The 16,956-nt window shown below is 37.8% G+C and overlaps 1 protein-coding gene and 1 long non-coding RNA gene across 2 annotated transcripts in view; both read left to right on the top strand.

The window, feature by feature from the left end:
* The first annotated feature begins 486 nt into the window (after positions 1-486).
* On the top strand, positions 487-8,812 carry LOC131954438 (ADP-dependent glucokinase). The gene is made up of 6 exons (XM_059318105.1): positions 487-784; positions 2,396-2,621; positions 3,175-3,240; positions 4,312-4,573; positions 5,197-5,351; positions 7,934-8,812. The coding sequence occupies exons 1-6, from the start codon at positions 588-590 to the stop codon at positions 8,480-8,482; spliced, it is 1,455 nt and encodes a 484-aa protein (XP_059174088.1). The 5' UTR covers positions 487-587; the 3' UTR covers positions 8,483-8,812.
* A 4,697-nt stretch (positions 8,813-13,509) lies between these two features.
* LOC131954435 (uncharacterized) overlaps positions 13,510-16,956 on the top strand; it is a 3,803-nt gene continuing 356 nt past the window's right edge. Inside the window, exon 1 of the long non-coding RNA XR_009388771.1 lies at positions 13,510-13,584. This is a non-coding gene — a long non-coding RNA (uncharacterized LOC131954435). The remainder of the gene's footprint in view (positions 13,585-16,956) is intronic.

The raw sequence follows: 16,956 nt of genomic DNA, 5'->3' as shown, positions 1-16,956 counted from the left end.
AAAAATTTATGAAACGAAATTTCCTTCAATATATGCTTTGAATGTGCCAAAAGCAATATAGTAACACATTGTTTAAGTAAAAATCTCATTCAGAACATAATTCCGTAAATAAAGGGTTAGAGTCTAACATTCTAGATTTATTCGTCAACTGAAACAATTTTCTTTCATTGAAAAGAGAAGAAAAATATAAGTAATACATTGTACTTTAATTGCAGATTAAAATTGCTTTTATAGCTAAATAAATAAAACATCAATAAATCCATAAAGAGAGGATTTCGAAAGCTAAAAAATGCAACCCAGAATGAAATTTTTAAAGCAATATTTATACCTAAATATCAAGATCTATATTATTAGACTATTTTGATTTTCAATTTAAATTTACAGAACTTTAAAAACTATTTTAATTCTTATTTTAAGCTTACGCGTCAAAATGTATCTGGCTGTCTTTTTGACTGCTTGGCATTACGTAGCACTTATTTCCACGAATCAATAACAGCCTAGTTGAGTCCATAGTTGCAAATTTATTTTATCACTGGTCTTCGAAGGAAGTTTAGTAACACTTGAAGCCATTTAAAGCTTTATTAACCATGGCTGTCTCGGCTAACAAAACAATATTTTTAGGCATATTTTTTGCAATAACAGCAGTCGTAGTGTATAGATACAAAGATGTTTATCAATTTTACTTCGAAAGCCCAGTCCAAATTTCTCCAGTGCAGGGAATAATTAATTCCTGGTCCAACTCTATCAAGCCACCTCTAAAGCAATTTCAGAAACTTGCTGTCGGGTAAATAATATAGGCCTATTGCTACATATAATTCTACATAGATCTAGAACTAGATTTAATGTATCTAGTAAAGATTTTTCTTTAGACCTAGCGTAGCGACCCATTGGTGGGCAGATAAAAAAAATAGAGTTCGTGCTTCTTGACCTGAGCAGATGAAGGGATAATATCATAATACTAATAGTGTGATCAACACTATGCCCAGCCGCCTCTACTTTCCCTAATGTGAGTTAGATACCCATCAGAGCTTGGAGTCAAGGATGTTCCATTGACTAGAACCCGGATTTGAACTCTAGACTTTTGGGTTAGCAGTCTCGTGTTCTACAGCTAGGCCATGCAGTAATGTATCTAGTAGTTATATATAATGTAGGATTACTAAGCCTACAGCTTTATTTAATTATAAAATTTACAATCAAATGGTTAGGCCTGACTGAGTTATAATTTTAATAGACTGGCTAATGTGTCATGACTTGCACTTGCTGATGTAGGCATAACATCAACATGCTATTGTTGACTTTATATTTTAATACTAATGAACCAAACTATGGTTATACTTGCTTTTTAGTTCTATTGTTGTTTGGAGTCCTCCCTGGGATAAGTGAAAATGCAGCAAGTATGTCTAAGTGTACTTTATAGCCAATATTCTATTGCGAGTCTGTACAATAAATGGATAATCGTTTTTTTATCGTAATGTAATGGACTTAAAAAAAAAACTTTGTTTTCATTACAATATTTTTTGGCTTGCAAGATGTTCATATTTTGTGCTTAATTTCTGACTTTATATGTATTAGAAAATTGTTTTTTAAATATCCTGTTAGCATCCTTGGTTTTTTGAAAATTAATTTTTAGGCTTGCCTAGTGTCAGTTAACATCCAGTTAATGAATTTTTTTTTTCAAAATTAGGTTTAAATGAGATTTATGCAGGTATAAAGCCTAAATTTGCAAGTGGGGTAATATTTATCCAATGACTTGCAATTTTTATAACTGACATTTCTAAAAATACATCTCTGTTTTACAGTTCATTAACCTACTACTACAGCTATCCATCATATTCTTGTCAATTGTCATGGCTTTTGTCAGCATTGTGCTATTTAGTTTACTTTGCGGTTCATAATAAAATTAGTTGAATGACTTAGACTGTGTTTGAATGGGTTGTGGTATCTCTTTGTCTTGATCACACCAGTGATCACACACTATTAGTTAAAATGGTTATTCACAAAATGTTTCCAACATCACTGAGATTGTGGGTAATCCAGATTTACAAATAGAAAAAATATGATCAACACATTTTTTTTTGTTATGCAATATGTAGGTCTTTATCTTCTACTGTTACTGTAAGATAACTAAATTTTCATATTCACTTTTATTTCTTCTTTTTATTTTTCATCCTTCTCCTCCCCCCCCCCCCCCAACCTTTAGTATTGATGTTATTATCTAATAGCTAAAATGAAAAAAAAATGTGTATTGCCTAATCTAATTACTTCCTTTAGACATGTTGTAACATTGATCTTGTTCCTCCTTAAAAACTGGAAAACTCATACCATCAGCATTTAAGTTCATGAACTCTTTTGTTGTTTTTTTTTTATTATTATATCCTAATGATTTTACTTTCAGTGTTAACTCCAATGTCGATGTCATTGTATCTGGTGTTTCGCTATTGAAAGCCTTAGACATGAAACCTGGAGACAAGAAAAACAATCACGTGCTCAGCAGTGTTGATGAGTTGCAGGAGACCTTTTCATTCTACTTTGCCAGGGGCAGTGCAGCTGAGCGCTCTTTTACGAATCCCATCATATACCAGAAAATCATCCAGACAGCTGAGACTATCAGTGATGTAGAGGTAAAATATAGTCTTTTAATACAATATTTTGTGATGTATGTCAGATATACAATATTATGTTACCAAATATACAATGTACATAATATATACATAAATATGAGTTCAGTCTAGAGATGCATTATAATTTATTGTAGTTTAAAATTTGGCAATTAAAATTTGTTTCTTTTCCATAATGTTTTACAAGAGATAAATAAATCAGCTTGGTAGATCATAACATAATCTCATGTTATATTGGATTTACCAGTTGAATAGAAAGTTTTTATATCCCCAACGTTCAGTTGCTAAGTATAGCAACCAGAATAATAAATGTAGATACCTCAGGTAATAAATATTTCTTAACAGCAATCAGAGCGTGAAGAGTGTGGTTACCATTATATTTCTTTTATTGATAAAGAAATGTGTACAGTATTGACATCCACCAGTGCATAGTCTGTATCTGTCAAGGGTTGGTGTGCCCTTTATTTGAGTCTCAGGTGTATTTTGACAAAAATAATATTTACTTTTTTGATTTTATATGTATTTTGTTATTTACCTTTGCTTTTGCTTTTCAAAGCATTTTATAGGAGGAAATGCAGCCCTCATGGCTAAAAAAGCTTCAAGTTTGTTCCCAAAATTACAAGTAAGTAATTTATATTTTATTTTATAGTCTGAATATTTTATCTTTTTTTTTTACACTTTTTATCATTGTTAGGAGAATTTTAAAATCATTTACATAATAAAATGATAATTTAAGTATGAGAGTTAAACTATTATGGATTAGTTGCTAATGTTGTGGAAATTTGCTCATTCATATAGAGTAATATATGACATAGGTGAATTCTACTTCACTCGCCCCATGGACTGTCAGGAACTTTACTTTTTTAATATATGACTTGTAATGAAATGTTAGCTGGTTGAATTAGTTTGTTTAAAGTGGAAGGTGACTGTCTTACTGATTTTAGATCAATTTTGATTATTTATGTTGGCAGGTGACTTATTGATTTTAGATCAATTCTGATTATTTAAAGTGGCAGGTCTTATTAGTTTTTAGATCAATTTTGATTATTTAAAGTGGCAGGTCTTATTAGTTTTTAGATCAATTTTGATTATTTAAAGTGGCAGGTCTTATTAACTTTTAGATCAATTCTGATTATTTAAAGTGGCAGGTCTTATTAACTTTTAGATCAATTCTGATTATTTAAAGTGGCAGGTCTTATTAACTTTTAGATCAATTCTGATTATTTAAAATGGCAGGTCTTATTAACTTTTAGATCAATTCTGATTATTTAAAGTGGCAGGTCTTATTAACTTTTAGATCAATTCTGATTATTTAAAGTGGCAGGTCTTATTAACTTTTAGATCAATTCTGATTATTTAAAGTGGCAGGTCTTATTAACTTTTAGATCAATTCTGATTATTTAAAGTGGCAGGTCTTATTAACTTTTAGATCAATTCTGATTATTTAAAGTGGCAGGTCTTATTAACTTTTAGATCAATTCTGATTATTTAAAGTGGCAGGACTTATTAACTTTTAGATCAATTCTGATTATTTAAAGTGGCAGGTCTTATTAACTTTTAGATCAATTCTGATTATTTAAAGTGGCAGGTCTTATTAACTTTTAGATCAATTCTGATTATTTAAAGTGGCAGGTCTTATTAACTTTTAGATCAATTTTGATTATTTAAAGTGGCAGGACTTATTAATTTTTAGATCAACTTTGTTGGACCTGTTGGGCCCCTGCTAGAAAGTCTGATGCCAAAATCTGTCAAAATACCAGACTCGTGTCGCATCCCGAGAGATGAGGTTCACCTCATCATGGAGTACAAAGTTGGCGAGCGCTGGGGGAATCTGACCTCTCCTGTGGCCAATCGTTTCATCACAAGCCACGACGAGTCCAATGCTAAAATTGTCATGCTGGAGCCTTACTTTGAGAGCATCAAGGCTTTCCAACCAGATCTCATACTTCTTTCAGGTAAATACTATCTGTACAATGGTCATCTTTTATTGTTTTTAAATGTGCATGGTAAGGTGTGGTCCAGTAGTAAGGATCTAGTCGTGAAATTGTTAGATTTAGTACTGTTGTTCCATGCCCAGGCCAATAAAAAAAAATGAGCACTGTTTCAACTACCCTTAATATTGCCAGGTCTGAAAGGATAATTCCTTTTTAACTTTATAATTAAATATAATTTAGATGCTTATATCACTTGTTTTTTATTTTGTCACATAACAAAATATTTGTTCTTCTTTCTTTATTGTAATATTGAAGTTTTATGTGTCAGCATGTTATGTGCTATATGGCCTGTTGACTCTGAATTCAGTCTGTGTTTTTTCTTCTTGGATTTGTTTTCACAACCTTAGTTCAAACAAACATAATCTGCAAGGCAACAGTTTTTTTTAATTATTAAGAGCCTTTTTTTTGCCTGGATGGGTAGCTGTCCCAAGCTATTTTCAATGTACTTTGACATTTAGTTTTGGGAGTTTGGCACTCTCCTGCTTGATCTTATATACCCCAATTTATTGTATTGAAGAATTATTGATGTATTTGGTACTTATTTTTACCCTCATGTTTATACATATTTTTCTGATGTTTTATAGGATTAAACATTATGGATGGTCAGTCACCTAAATTTTTTCAAGAACGTTTGAACAAGCTTGTTCACTTGTTAAAGGAAGTCCCATCTACAGTTCCCATACACTTAGAACTTGCCAGTATGGCCAACAGGGATTTTGTTAGGCTGATCATTGACCAGGTTAGTCTTTTCTTCTAAGATATACAAACTGGTTGAATTCAACTTTCTTTTCACTTTATATCTAACTATCAATGGTGACCTACAATGTTCATCTATATACATTTTACATGATTGTGTATCAAGTGTGATCATTCATTGTTTGTGACAGATATGAGTAATAATTTTATAACAAAACAAAATTCAAACTTTGAGTCAGTTTCATTCTTGAATTATAATTTAAGCTGTAAAACTTGACAATATTTTGATGCGATTTCAATAGGAAAAATATTGAACTTTTGGTATAGCTGAATGTTATTTTAACATACTGTAAAGTAGAAAGCCTGCAGATTTTTTCCATTTTTGTAAAATAAGGTAAAAATAAAATCCTAGGCAAAACCATGATTTCTGTGGTGAATTATAACTATAGGACTACATAGTAATTTGTGCATAAAGAACACTTAATTAGTGGCATTTGTCTGTCACAGCTGTGTGTTACATAGACTCTTCTCTCATTCGATTGTCATGTCATTATTGTTACATATGTTAAACTTTGTCCTATATTGGAGATGCTGACATTGGCCTTTGTGTCTGAAATGTCATTAGTTAATAATAGATTTATTTTTTTTAGCTTTTAATTTTATCATATCAATTTCTCCACTTTTAATTTTGGTGTAATCAAACACAGTAGTTTAATTTAGCATTGTGATAAAACCATTTCAAGCTGAAAAAGATAATACATGCCAGTTTGTACTTTTTTAAGCCAAATATATTTTAGTTTGTCTTGTATTGCTGTCAGTGCATGTGTTAGAGCATGCCTATGGGGAATGATAACATGTCTACCTTGTTGATAGAGGTAAATGGCCTGGTATTTGTTTATACTGTTTGCTTAGCCAGTCATACCAAAACTGTTTTATCACTAAGTGGACCAAAGAATTGTTACAGTTTTTAACATCTGTAGATAAACTGACTGCGTTGCCTTGGGCGTTTGTTTACATTTCAACAGGGGATTAATAATCTTTTCAGAAATTCTATCAACAAATTTACCAAAGAATTCTTACACTTTCTTACATCTTAAATTTATAATTGAAATGTCTGACCGCTAACTGTATAGCCAAACTGATCTATCATTTTACACTTTGACTGTGTAATAAATAATAATTTTTGAAATTCTATCATAGAAATCCTACAAGATGCATGTTGTTACAGTTATAAGGTTTAAACCACTCAACTGTTCATGTTTACCCTAATCTTGATAGAAATTAACTGATGTAAAACCCATTTTGTCGTTACCTGATATTTACCTTTAATTTTCTAATTAATTAGCATAAAAAAGAACCACAAAATTAGAAACTAGAGTGATGAATGTATCAACACTTCATCAGTTAAAATTAGTCGTAGTGTCTGGTGCATAAGCTGGTAAAACATGATTATTATACACCAGTCTACAAAAGCTGGTGTCAACTAGTTCAGGCCTAAAATTTCCATACCAGCACTGGATGTAACAGGTTTGCTCAGACTCAGTGTCTGTCATTTGTGGTGAGGTAGCTACACTGTACATGCTCATGAATGAGAATGGTCAATTAATGAAAGTTCAATGAGCTAACATGAATAGACTTCATTCAAATTACAGTCTGTGAAAGGGAACAGTCTGCATGGCTAAATGATCAATAAATTAGACGGGACAGCGTATGAGTTTGTAAACCCACTTATCATATTGTCATCTCTGTACAGCCAAAACATCTGTAGGGGTCTCTCCATGACATCTAAAGGTTCCGTCCATGACATCTGTAGAGGTCTCTACATGACACCTGTAGGGGTCCCTGCATGATATCTGTAGGGGTCTATATATCTGTACAGCCTAAACAACTGTAGGGGTCCCTGCATGACACCTGTGGGGTTCCCTCTGTGATATCTGTAGGGGTCTATATATCTGTACAGCCTAAACAACTGTAGGGGTCCCTGCATGACACCTGTGGGGTTCCCTCTGTGATATCTGTAGGGGTCTATATATCTGTACAGCCTAAACAATTGTAGGGGTCCCTGCATGACACCTGTGGGGTTCCCTCTGTGATATCTGTAGGGGTCTATATATCTGTACAGCCTAAACAACTGTAGGGGTCCCTGCATGACACCTGTGGGGGTCCCTCTGTGATATCTGTAGGGGTCTATATATCTGTACAGCCTAAACAACTGTAGGGATCCCTGCATGACACCTGTGGGGGTCCCTCTGTGATATCTGTAGGGGTCCATGATATATGTACAGCCAAACAGCTGTAGGGGTCCCTCCCTGACATCTGTAGGGGTCTCTTCACGACATCTGTAGGGGTCTCTTCACGACATCTGTAGGGGTCTCTTCATGACATCTGTAGGGGTCTGTCCATGACATCTGTAGGGGTCCGTCCATGACATCTGTAGGGGTCCGTCCATGACATCTGTAGGGGTCTCTTCATGACATCTGTAGGAATCCCTGCATGATCTGTAGGGGTCCGTCCATGACATCTGTAGGGGTCTCTCCATGACATCTGTATTATTGATAAATGCTCTACTTTAATAACTTAAAGAGACTGATTATTTCAGCTAGGTAATTTTTGTTGTACTTTCAGGCTTTACCCAACTTAGACTCTCTGGGCTTGAATGAGCAGGAAATCGTCTTCTCTTCTAAAGCCCTGGACGGTCCCCACCATGACCATTTTGACGAGGAGCATGACAAGCAGCCAGATATCTACAAAATCTCCGACATCATGTTGTTCATCCTACAGAAATACGGCAGGTCCGGCGCTAACCCTGGCTCTAGACTCACCCGGATCCATTTCCACTCTTTGACATACCACATTGTCGCTGTCGACAGCGCCGCCTGGTCTAACGTTGACGTCGCGGCGGCTGCAGGGACTCAGGTTGCCGGGTTGCAAGCTTGTAACATTCCAAAATTATCCGAGGAACTTGTCCGGCTACAGATTCCGCTGAAATTTAAATTATATACAGGAGATGTGGAGCGGGAGTTTGATCCACTCAATCCGGTTATATCATGGGAAACTAGTGGATACCATTTTGTGTTTAGTCCTGTGCTTGTGTGTAAACATCCGGTTAAAACGGTTGGGCTCGGGGACGCTATTTCAGCTACAGGTTTAATGTTCTCTCAGTTCCATTCATAGTTGTTGTTGTTGTTATAGATGTTGCTGGATGAGGTTGGCTTTTGGTGTGTGGTTGTAATTCTGTGTAGAGGTGGTGGAATATCTTGTTTTTGTTATGTCTAGTTTTTATTTTTATACAATTGTTTGGAGCTCTGCCTGTGCATTCCTGTATAGCTTAGGTTAAGGTTCAAGTAAGACCTGGTTAGGTAAATCAAGCTGTGGGTTAACGTTAGGCCTGCGATCTGATTCATGGGAAGTATCTTTGTGTAGATCAAGCCATGGGTTATGGTTAAAGTGAAGCAGTCTGTGTGGGTCGGGTTATGGCTTGAAAATAGACAACTTTTCAATGAAATGTTCTCCGTGATGATAGGTGTTCAGATTTATGTTCAGTGTTGGTAGCTAAGTGTTTTCCCTACCAAGACTAATTTTGTCTCGGTCATTGTAGGTTAAAATCTTTTCAGTGCTAGGCTAATATTGTCAGTGTTAGGTCAATATTAGCAGCATATTGTCAGTGTTAGTTCAATATTAGCAGTATATTGTCAGTGTTAGGTCAATATTAGAAGCATATTGTCAGTGTTAGGTCTATATTAGCAGCATATTGTCAGTGTTAGGTCAATATTAGAAGCATATTGTCAGTGTTAGGTCAATATTAGAAGCATATTGTCAGTGCTAGGTCTATATTAGTAGCATATTGTCAGTGTTAGGTCAACTCTGACAGCATAGTGTCAGTGTTGAAGGGTGGTGTTTGTTTTAGCTGTGATCATGTCATGAACTAACTCTTACAAATTTTGTTTACATCATGTTCTTTATTATAAATTTAAAAAATTATTCAGATAATATTTGAAGCAGCTTGAGTTAGAAAAACCTTCAAAACACAGTTCTGTCTTATCAACATTTAGAGAACAATCTCCAACATGTTAACTTTTTAACTAGAAAAGTTGAAACCATTACTCATGGGTTTCTCAGGTTTTGTTTTTTGCCTATGGTTTATCTAATTCATTAGTGGCTTATAGCTGCAGACTACAGTATTCAGAGCAATATATTGATCAAATTTTTTTTTTTAACTCAAAACAATAGAATGGTGCAGTAATATATTTTACATGACATATAATCCATTATTAATTCATTATTAAAAATGTAACAATTTACAAAAGAATTTGGTTGTAAAATTTCCAAGTGTTATGACAGATTTATTACAGGTAGTATTTTAGTGCAATAATTTGGACTTTTACATCAAAGTTTAATGAAAGATAAGTAGTAGATAGTAGCTATAATGTGACTTCACTCACAATCAGCAATCCAGCTTATTTAATAGATTCATTTAAAAGCCTGTTTTTGTGTGTTTCTGTGAAGGTTTCATTTTATGCTTGTATCCATGCCTTATAAAATATTATGCCATGATCTTTGCACTATCATTTTTATAAAATTTAACCTTTTTTTTTTACTCCTATTGAATGGGCTTATTATTTTTTTTATTTGGACCAACTTGTTCTTTATTTTTTTAATGCTAAATTTCCAATATTCCTGAAGCTCAGTTTAATTATATATGAACCAACCATTACATTTTTATTTCACAATTATTGTTTTCAAATTTGGTATTTAAAGATATATGTTTTTATTGTTTTTTTATGTTGCAATGTATGTTCTTATAATGCAAAAAAAAATATTAGAAATCAGCTTATTTTAATTTTACTAATTATTTTTCCAGCTACTTAATTTTCTTTTTAAAAAAATTAATGTTTGCTGTATCTAATTAGAGAAGATTTTGGGTCAAGTCAATGAACAGGACTACAATTTTAAATAATAATATTCTAAATTTTGTTAAACTGATTTTTAAGTACTCAGTATCATTCTCAAGTCAACGTATTATGCTTAAGGTCAGTTCATAGAAAAGTTATTTTACTTATACTGATTTGTCAAATTTAAACTGAAAGATTTTTAATTTATTTGCAGATTTAACTACTTCAGAATTGTTTTTTTTTTTTTACTTTACAAGGATGGGTTAACATGTCACTTTAATTTTATTTTTATATATATTCAACGATTGTTCTTTAAATTTTAATTAAAACATTACTGCAATTTCTTAATATTGAACAAACATTATTGGAAATATGCAATCAAACAGTGAAATCATTGTTTTTTAATTTTATTTTGTTATAGTGTTCATTTTTCCAGCCTATATTTTTTTAAATAGTTTATTGCCTGAAATCCAAACATTCATCTGTTTAAAAAATTTTACTGGCAGTAATTATAATGAAAGAATGTTATAAAATAGTCTTATATATAAAAATATATTTTTTTGAAGTATATAATTGCTTTGTAAAACAATTGTTTTCTCTGCATTATTAGATGTATACTTAAACAAAATGATATAGCACATACAATTGTGTGTTTACAAAAGATTAACTTTAACTATTTGGTTTTATTTATTTGATACTTACCTAACTTCTTAGCCTTAAGGATCAGCTGTTCACTTATTCTTTTTCTTTTGTTGCAATGGTTTGCTACTTTTCTAGATTTTACCATCTTATTCAGTGAAGTCGAAAGGGAGAGAAGATTGTTTATACTTTTTATGTTTTATGGTATCAGTTATGGGTAATTTCTACACTAAACAGTTTTGCACATGAGTATATTTCTTTAAGGAGAAATATTTTCTGCCAGAAACATTACAATTTTTTTTTATTTGCTTCTTTTTACCTAGTCACCAGTTCTTTGCAACAGTTGCTGCCCTTTACTGTTTCCATTGTTGAATTGTGTTCAATCTGTTTGATGTAAAACCATAGCTTGCATTTTTGTTTCAATCTTATTTTAAAAAAAAAAAAATTAAAATTCTGCCCCTGGCTGAGTTTGAGGTCATGACACAATATTTACCTAAAAAAACAATAGTTTTTTTTTAAAATTAAAAACCAAGGTACATTTTTTTTAAACTGTCTAATATTGGACATTTCCCCACTTCCCATAATATAGTAGTGTTGTGGTGCTAGCTATTCAGAGTTAAGTGCTATTTTAAGTCAGTTTTTGTCATAGTGGTATCCATAGGTCAGTCACTCGTATGAAAACAACCCGAAAATTGAGTTGAAAATTTTCATTTTGTTTATTATGATTTATTTATTTGTTTCTTATATATGTCATACAAACTTGCAAATCTACTGCTGTTACAGAAAAAACTGGTTATACTTGTGCACAAGCAGATTTCTTTTTTCCCTGTTGATGATTTCACCACTGATATTTTAATGTATATTTTGACTCCTTTATAAAACTAGAGAAATGATGTAATTTGTTCTTGAATTTGTTACATATATTATGGTGTGTAAGCTGATTATTGTTTATATGAATAAACTAAATGCCATTTCATTAAAACTTGTGTACTTGAAAGTTCACTGGTGCAGTTTAAAGTGTAGTTAATGTAAAAAATGGTTGTTGTCATGGAAACAACTAAAAATGTGCATTGTTGGAATGATTAGGATCTGCTAAATTTTAAAATAGAAATACACCTAACAAGTCCAGTTTATTGGGATAAATAGCCTTCACTGCATGCCTTAATTTTCTTTGAAGTTTTTTTTAGATGTTCTAATAATATAAAACAAAGGCTTGCAGACTTTGTTTATTTGCATGATTCACAAAACTGAAGTAAGAACTAAATGGCTTTCAACAGAGCAGGTAAATAAAATTTCACCTGTTTCTGTGACCTCAGCATCGGAAAAGATTGTTGTTTTTTCATTCTCTAATGTGAACAAGGTACTAATAAGAGCTGGTTGGGCTCAGAGACATCCTACAGGCTAAAGCGAACGATTCGAAGTCCAGCCTAACCATACCTTAGACTAAAGGCTAAACTTGTCCATAAAGATAGTAAGTAAATTAGAAGTGGGTTATTGTTACATATAGTTACAAAATTTTATTAAAATGTTTATAAACAATTTAAAACACATATTACAAGTACAAAGTACAAAGCAGACAATACAAATAAATTGACAATTAAAGCATCCGCAGCTAAGTTAGCAACAGTTGGCATAATTCAAGAGAAGATTTTTAAATGAATAGAGGTTAAAACAAATACAATAACTAGTTCGGCTACAATAAGTAGTTTGGATAATCATACCAAATTACATATAAGATTTGATCACCCTTCTATTTTAATCATTAAAAAGCTGTTTTCACATGACAAGACTGTTAAAATTTATATCACCAAAAAATAGTTTTTATATTACAAACTACTTTAATAACTAAATATTTGTTATCACATCACAAGACTTAATCAGTAAAAGAAAAATGGTTACAAAAAGCCAGACCTTCTTCTCCCCAAAAAAGTAAACCTTAGCCTCCCCCCCCCCCCCCCCCACCCCGGGAACAGGACATTAACTCCCCCCCCCCCCCCCCCCGAACATCCCCCACCAAGTAATTACCCCCGTCCAATAGAACATTATCACCTCCCTACCCCGGGAACAGGGTCTTTATCCCCCCCCCCCCCCCCGTCAATTACCACCCGGACATCCCCCATAATTACCCCCGTCCAGTAACACCCCCCCCCCGGTAATAGTTACAGTTAGGGATATAGTTAGCGCAAGTGAATGTTGTAGTGTATAATATGACCAAAATATTCCCAAAGTAATCTTACATGTATACAAGCGACTTCGGGAAAAACATTTGTAGCACTAAATTGTTTTTTTAGCCTAAGGTTTCATTTGAACGGAAGTTACGTTTATACACAAACATCGTGGCGAGAGAAAGAAGTAGAATCTACCTCGTCGATGAAAAAACCCAATCATTAAATATTGAAAAAAAAAAAAGTTAGAATCAGGAGATGGCTAGAAGAAGATGTGATTCATCCTCCAACGTAGAAAAGTTCATGCCACCAAAACTATTACATACGAGTACGAGCAGTACCGATCTAGATCCAGATCCAGAAGAAAATGAAAATGAACGCACCAGCATCATAGCAACAAAAACAATGTCAAAAAACGTCAAACCAACAAGCAGATCTAAAAAGAAACACTCACTGATGGATATAAGCCAGATTGTAAACGGTTTGGAAAGGGAGGTCCGTAATCTAAAAGAACTCGTAAGTGCATGTCTGAAAGAGGAGGAGGCTGAAAAGAGAGATTGCAAATTTAAAAAACCAAAAGGTAAAGCAGATGTTTGTGGGGTCTAAAATTATCGGGTGTGAAACGCGTGGGTGCATAGTGATCGGGCGTTATCTCGAACGTCGGGTGACGGTACGGAGCCCAACTCGGAAACGTGGGCTAGCGTCCGTTGACAGGCACTGATTGTTAAGAGACATCTTGCACCAGAAGCGTAGCGTGGGGGTACATATTCCCTGGGCGCCGACCCTAGGGGGCGCCAAAATGGGTTGGGGAAAAAAATTAAAAGCTCACTTTGGCTGCAGTTTTGCATTATAAATATTTAAAATATATATGGTACAGGTACAGTATAGGCCTCGGATAGTAGCCAGAGTTTCTTCCAGGTATCTCTTACAACGAAATGGAATTTATATAGAAAATACATACATTTGACGGTGTCCGCCCCCCCCCCCCCGGAAATTATTGCCCCCCCCCCCCAGGAAATTATTGCCCCCCCCCCCCTTTCCCCGAAAATTGTAAGTACCCCTCCACCCCGGAGAGAAATAAAATCTGGAAGAAACACTGATAGTGGCAGACCTTAGGCTGGCCGCGAAGCCTGGCTTATTGTCCAACCTGATGTCTAGATCCCGTTAGTATGACGTCGTGTATCCGTGGTCAGACGCCTTGTTCCTGTGGCCAGATGCCTTGTTCCCCTGTGGCCTGATGCCTTGATCCCCTGTGGCCAGATGTCTTTTTCCCCTGTGGCCAGATGCCTTGTTCCTGTGGCCAGATGCCTTGTTCCTGTGGCCAGATGCCTTGTTCCTGTGGCCTGATGCCTTGTTCCCCTGTGGCCAGATGTCTTTTTCCCCTGTGGCCAGATGCCTTGTTCCTGTGGCCAGATGCCTTGTTCCTGTCGCCAGATGCCTTGTTCCCCTGTGACTAAATGCCTTGTTCCCCTGTTGCCAGATGCCTTGTTCCCCTGTGGCCAGATGCCTTGTTCCCCTGTGGCCAGATGCCTTGTTCCACGGTGGCCAGATGCCGTGTTCCCCTGTGGCCAGATGCCTTGTTCCTGTGGCCAGACGCCTTGTTCCTGTGGCCTGATGCCTTGTTCCCCTGTGGCCAGATGTCTTTTTCCCCTGTGGCCAGATGCCTTGTTCCTGTTGCCAGATGCCTTGTTCCCCTCTGGCTAGATGCCTTGTTCCCCGGTGGCCAGATGCCTTCTTCCCGTGTGGCCAGGTGCCTTGTTCCTTTCGCCAGATGCCTTGTTCCTGTGGCCAGATGCCTTGTTCCTGTGGCCAGATGCCTTGTTCCTGTCGCCAGATGCCTTGTTCCCCTGTGACTAAATGCCTTGTTCCCCTGTTGCCAGATGCCTTGTTCCCCTGTGGCCAGATGCCTTGTTCCCCTGTGGCCAGATGCCTTGTTCCCCTGTCGCCAGATGTCTTGTTCCTGTCGCCAGATGCCTTGTTCCCCTGTGGCCAGATGCCTTGTTCCCCTGTGGCCAGATGCCTTGTTCCCCGGTGGCCAGATGCCGTGTTCCCCTGTGGCCAGATGCCTTGTTCCTGTGGCCAGATGCCTTGTTCCCCTGTGGCCAGATGCCTTGTTCCCCGGTGGCCAGATGCCGTGTTCCCCTGTGGCCAGATGCCTTGTTCCTGTGGCCAGATGCCTTGTTCCCCTGTTGCCAGATGCCTTGTTCCTGTGGCCAGATGCCTTGTTCCCCTGTTGCCAGATGCCTTGTTCCTGTGGCCAGATGCCTTGTTCCTGTGGCCAGATGCCTTGTTCCCCTGTGGCTAGATGCCTTGTTCCCCTGTGGCCAGATGCCTTGTTCCCCTGTGGCCAGATGCCTTGTTCCCCTGTGGCCAGATGCCTTTTTCCTGTGGCCAGATGCCTTGTTCCCCTGTGGCCAGATGCCTTTTTCCTGTGGCCAGATGCCTTGTTCCCCTGTGGCCAGATGCCTTGTTCCCCTGTGCCCAGATGCCTTGTTCCCCTGTGGCCAGATGCCTTGTTCCCCTGTGGCCAGGTGCCTTGTTCCCCTGTGGCCAGATGCCTTGTTCCCCTGTGGCCAGATGCCTTTTTCCTGTGGCCAGATGCCTTGTTCCCCTGTGGCCAGATGCCTTGTTCCCCTGTGGCCAGATGCCTTGTTCCCCTGTGGCCAGATGCCTTGTTCCCCTGTTGCCAGATGCCTTGTTCACCTGTGGCTAGATGCCTTGTACAACTGTGCCAAGATGCCTTGTTCCCCTGTGGCCAGATGCCTTGTTCCCCTGTGGCCAGATGCCTTTTTCCTGTGGCCAGATGCCTTGTTCCCCTGTGGCCAGATGCCTTTTTCCTGTGGCCAGATGCCTTGCTCCTGTTGCCAGATGCCTTGTTCCCCTGTGGCCAGATGCCTTGTTCCCCTGTGGCCAGATGCCGTGTTCCCCTGTGGCCAGATGCCTTTTTCCTGTGACTATATGCATTGTTCCCCTGTGATCAGATGCCTTGTTCCCCTGTGGCCAGATGCCGTGTTCCCCTGTGGCCAGATGCCGTGTTCCCCTGTGGCCAGATGCCTTTTTCCTGTGGCCAGATGCCTTGCTCCTGTTGCCAGATGCCTTGTTCCCCGTGGCCAGGTGCCTTGTTCCCCTGTGGCCAGATGCATTGTTCCCCTGTGGCCAGATGCCTTGTTCCCCTGTTGCCAGATGCCTTGTTCCCCTGTGGCATGATGCCTTGTTCCCCTGTGGCCAGATGCCTTTTTCCTGTGGCCAGATGCCTTGTTCCCCGTGGCCAGATGCCTTGTTCCCCCGTGGCCAGATGCCTTGTTCCCCTGTGGCCAGATGCCTTTTTCCTGTGGCCAGATGCCTTGTTCCCCGTGGCCAGATGCCTTGTTCCCCCGTGGCCAGATGCCTTGTTCCCCTGTGGCCAGATGCCTTTTTCCTGTGACCAGATGCCTTGTTCCCCCGTGGCCAGATGCCTTGTTCCCCTGTGGCCAGATGCCTTGTTCCCCCGTGGCCAGATGCCTTGTTCCCCTGTGACCAGATGCCTTGTTCCCCCGTGGCCAGATGCCTTGTTCCCCTGTGGCCAGATGCCTTGTTCCCCCGTGGCCAGATGCCTTGTTCCCCCGTGGCCAGATGCCTTGTTCCCCTGTGGCCAGATGCCTTTTTCCTGTCGCCAGATGCCTTGTTCCCCTGTGGCCAGATGCCTTGTTCCCCTGTGGCCAGATGCCTTGTTCCCCTGTGATCAGATGCCTTGTTCCCCTGTGGCCAGATGCCTTGTTCCCCTGTCGCCAGATGCCTTGTTCCTGTCGCCAGATGCCTTGTTCCCCTGTGGCCAGATGCCTTATTCCCCTTTGGTCAGATGCCTTGTACAACTGTGCCCAGATGCCTTGTTCCCCTGTGACCATATGCCTTGTTCCTCTGTGGCCAGATGCCTTCTTCCCATGTGGCCATATGCCTTGTTCCCCTGTGGCTA

The sequence above is a fragment of the Physella acuta genome, unplaced genomic scaffold (genome assembly GCF_028476545.2).
Source record: "Physella acuta isolate Inbredline_101_S28 unplaced genomic scaffold, ASM2847654v3 ptg000998l, whole genome shotgun sequence".
Lineage (NCBI taxonomy): Eukaryota > Metazoa > Mollusca > Gastropoda > Physidae > Physella > Physella acuta.
Note: the sequence above shows the minus strand (reverse complement) of the source record. Positions and strands in the feature narration are given on the sequence as shown.

Bases quoted from the DNA above. Each gene is read 5' to 3' on its own strand.
- LOC131954438 (XM_059318105.1), top strand. From the start codon at position 588: ATGGCTGTCTCGGCTAACAAAACAATATTTTTAGGCATATTTTTTGCA. The intron at 785-2,395 runs GTAAATAATATA...TTTTACTTTCAG, and splicing joins TTTCAGAAACTTGCTGTCGG to TGTTAACTCCAATGTCGATG. The intron at 3,241-4,311 runs GTAAGTAATTTA...ATTAATTTTTAG, and splicing joins GTTTGTTCCCAAAATTACAA to ATCAACTTTGTTGGACCTGT.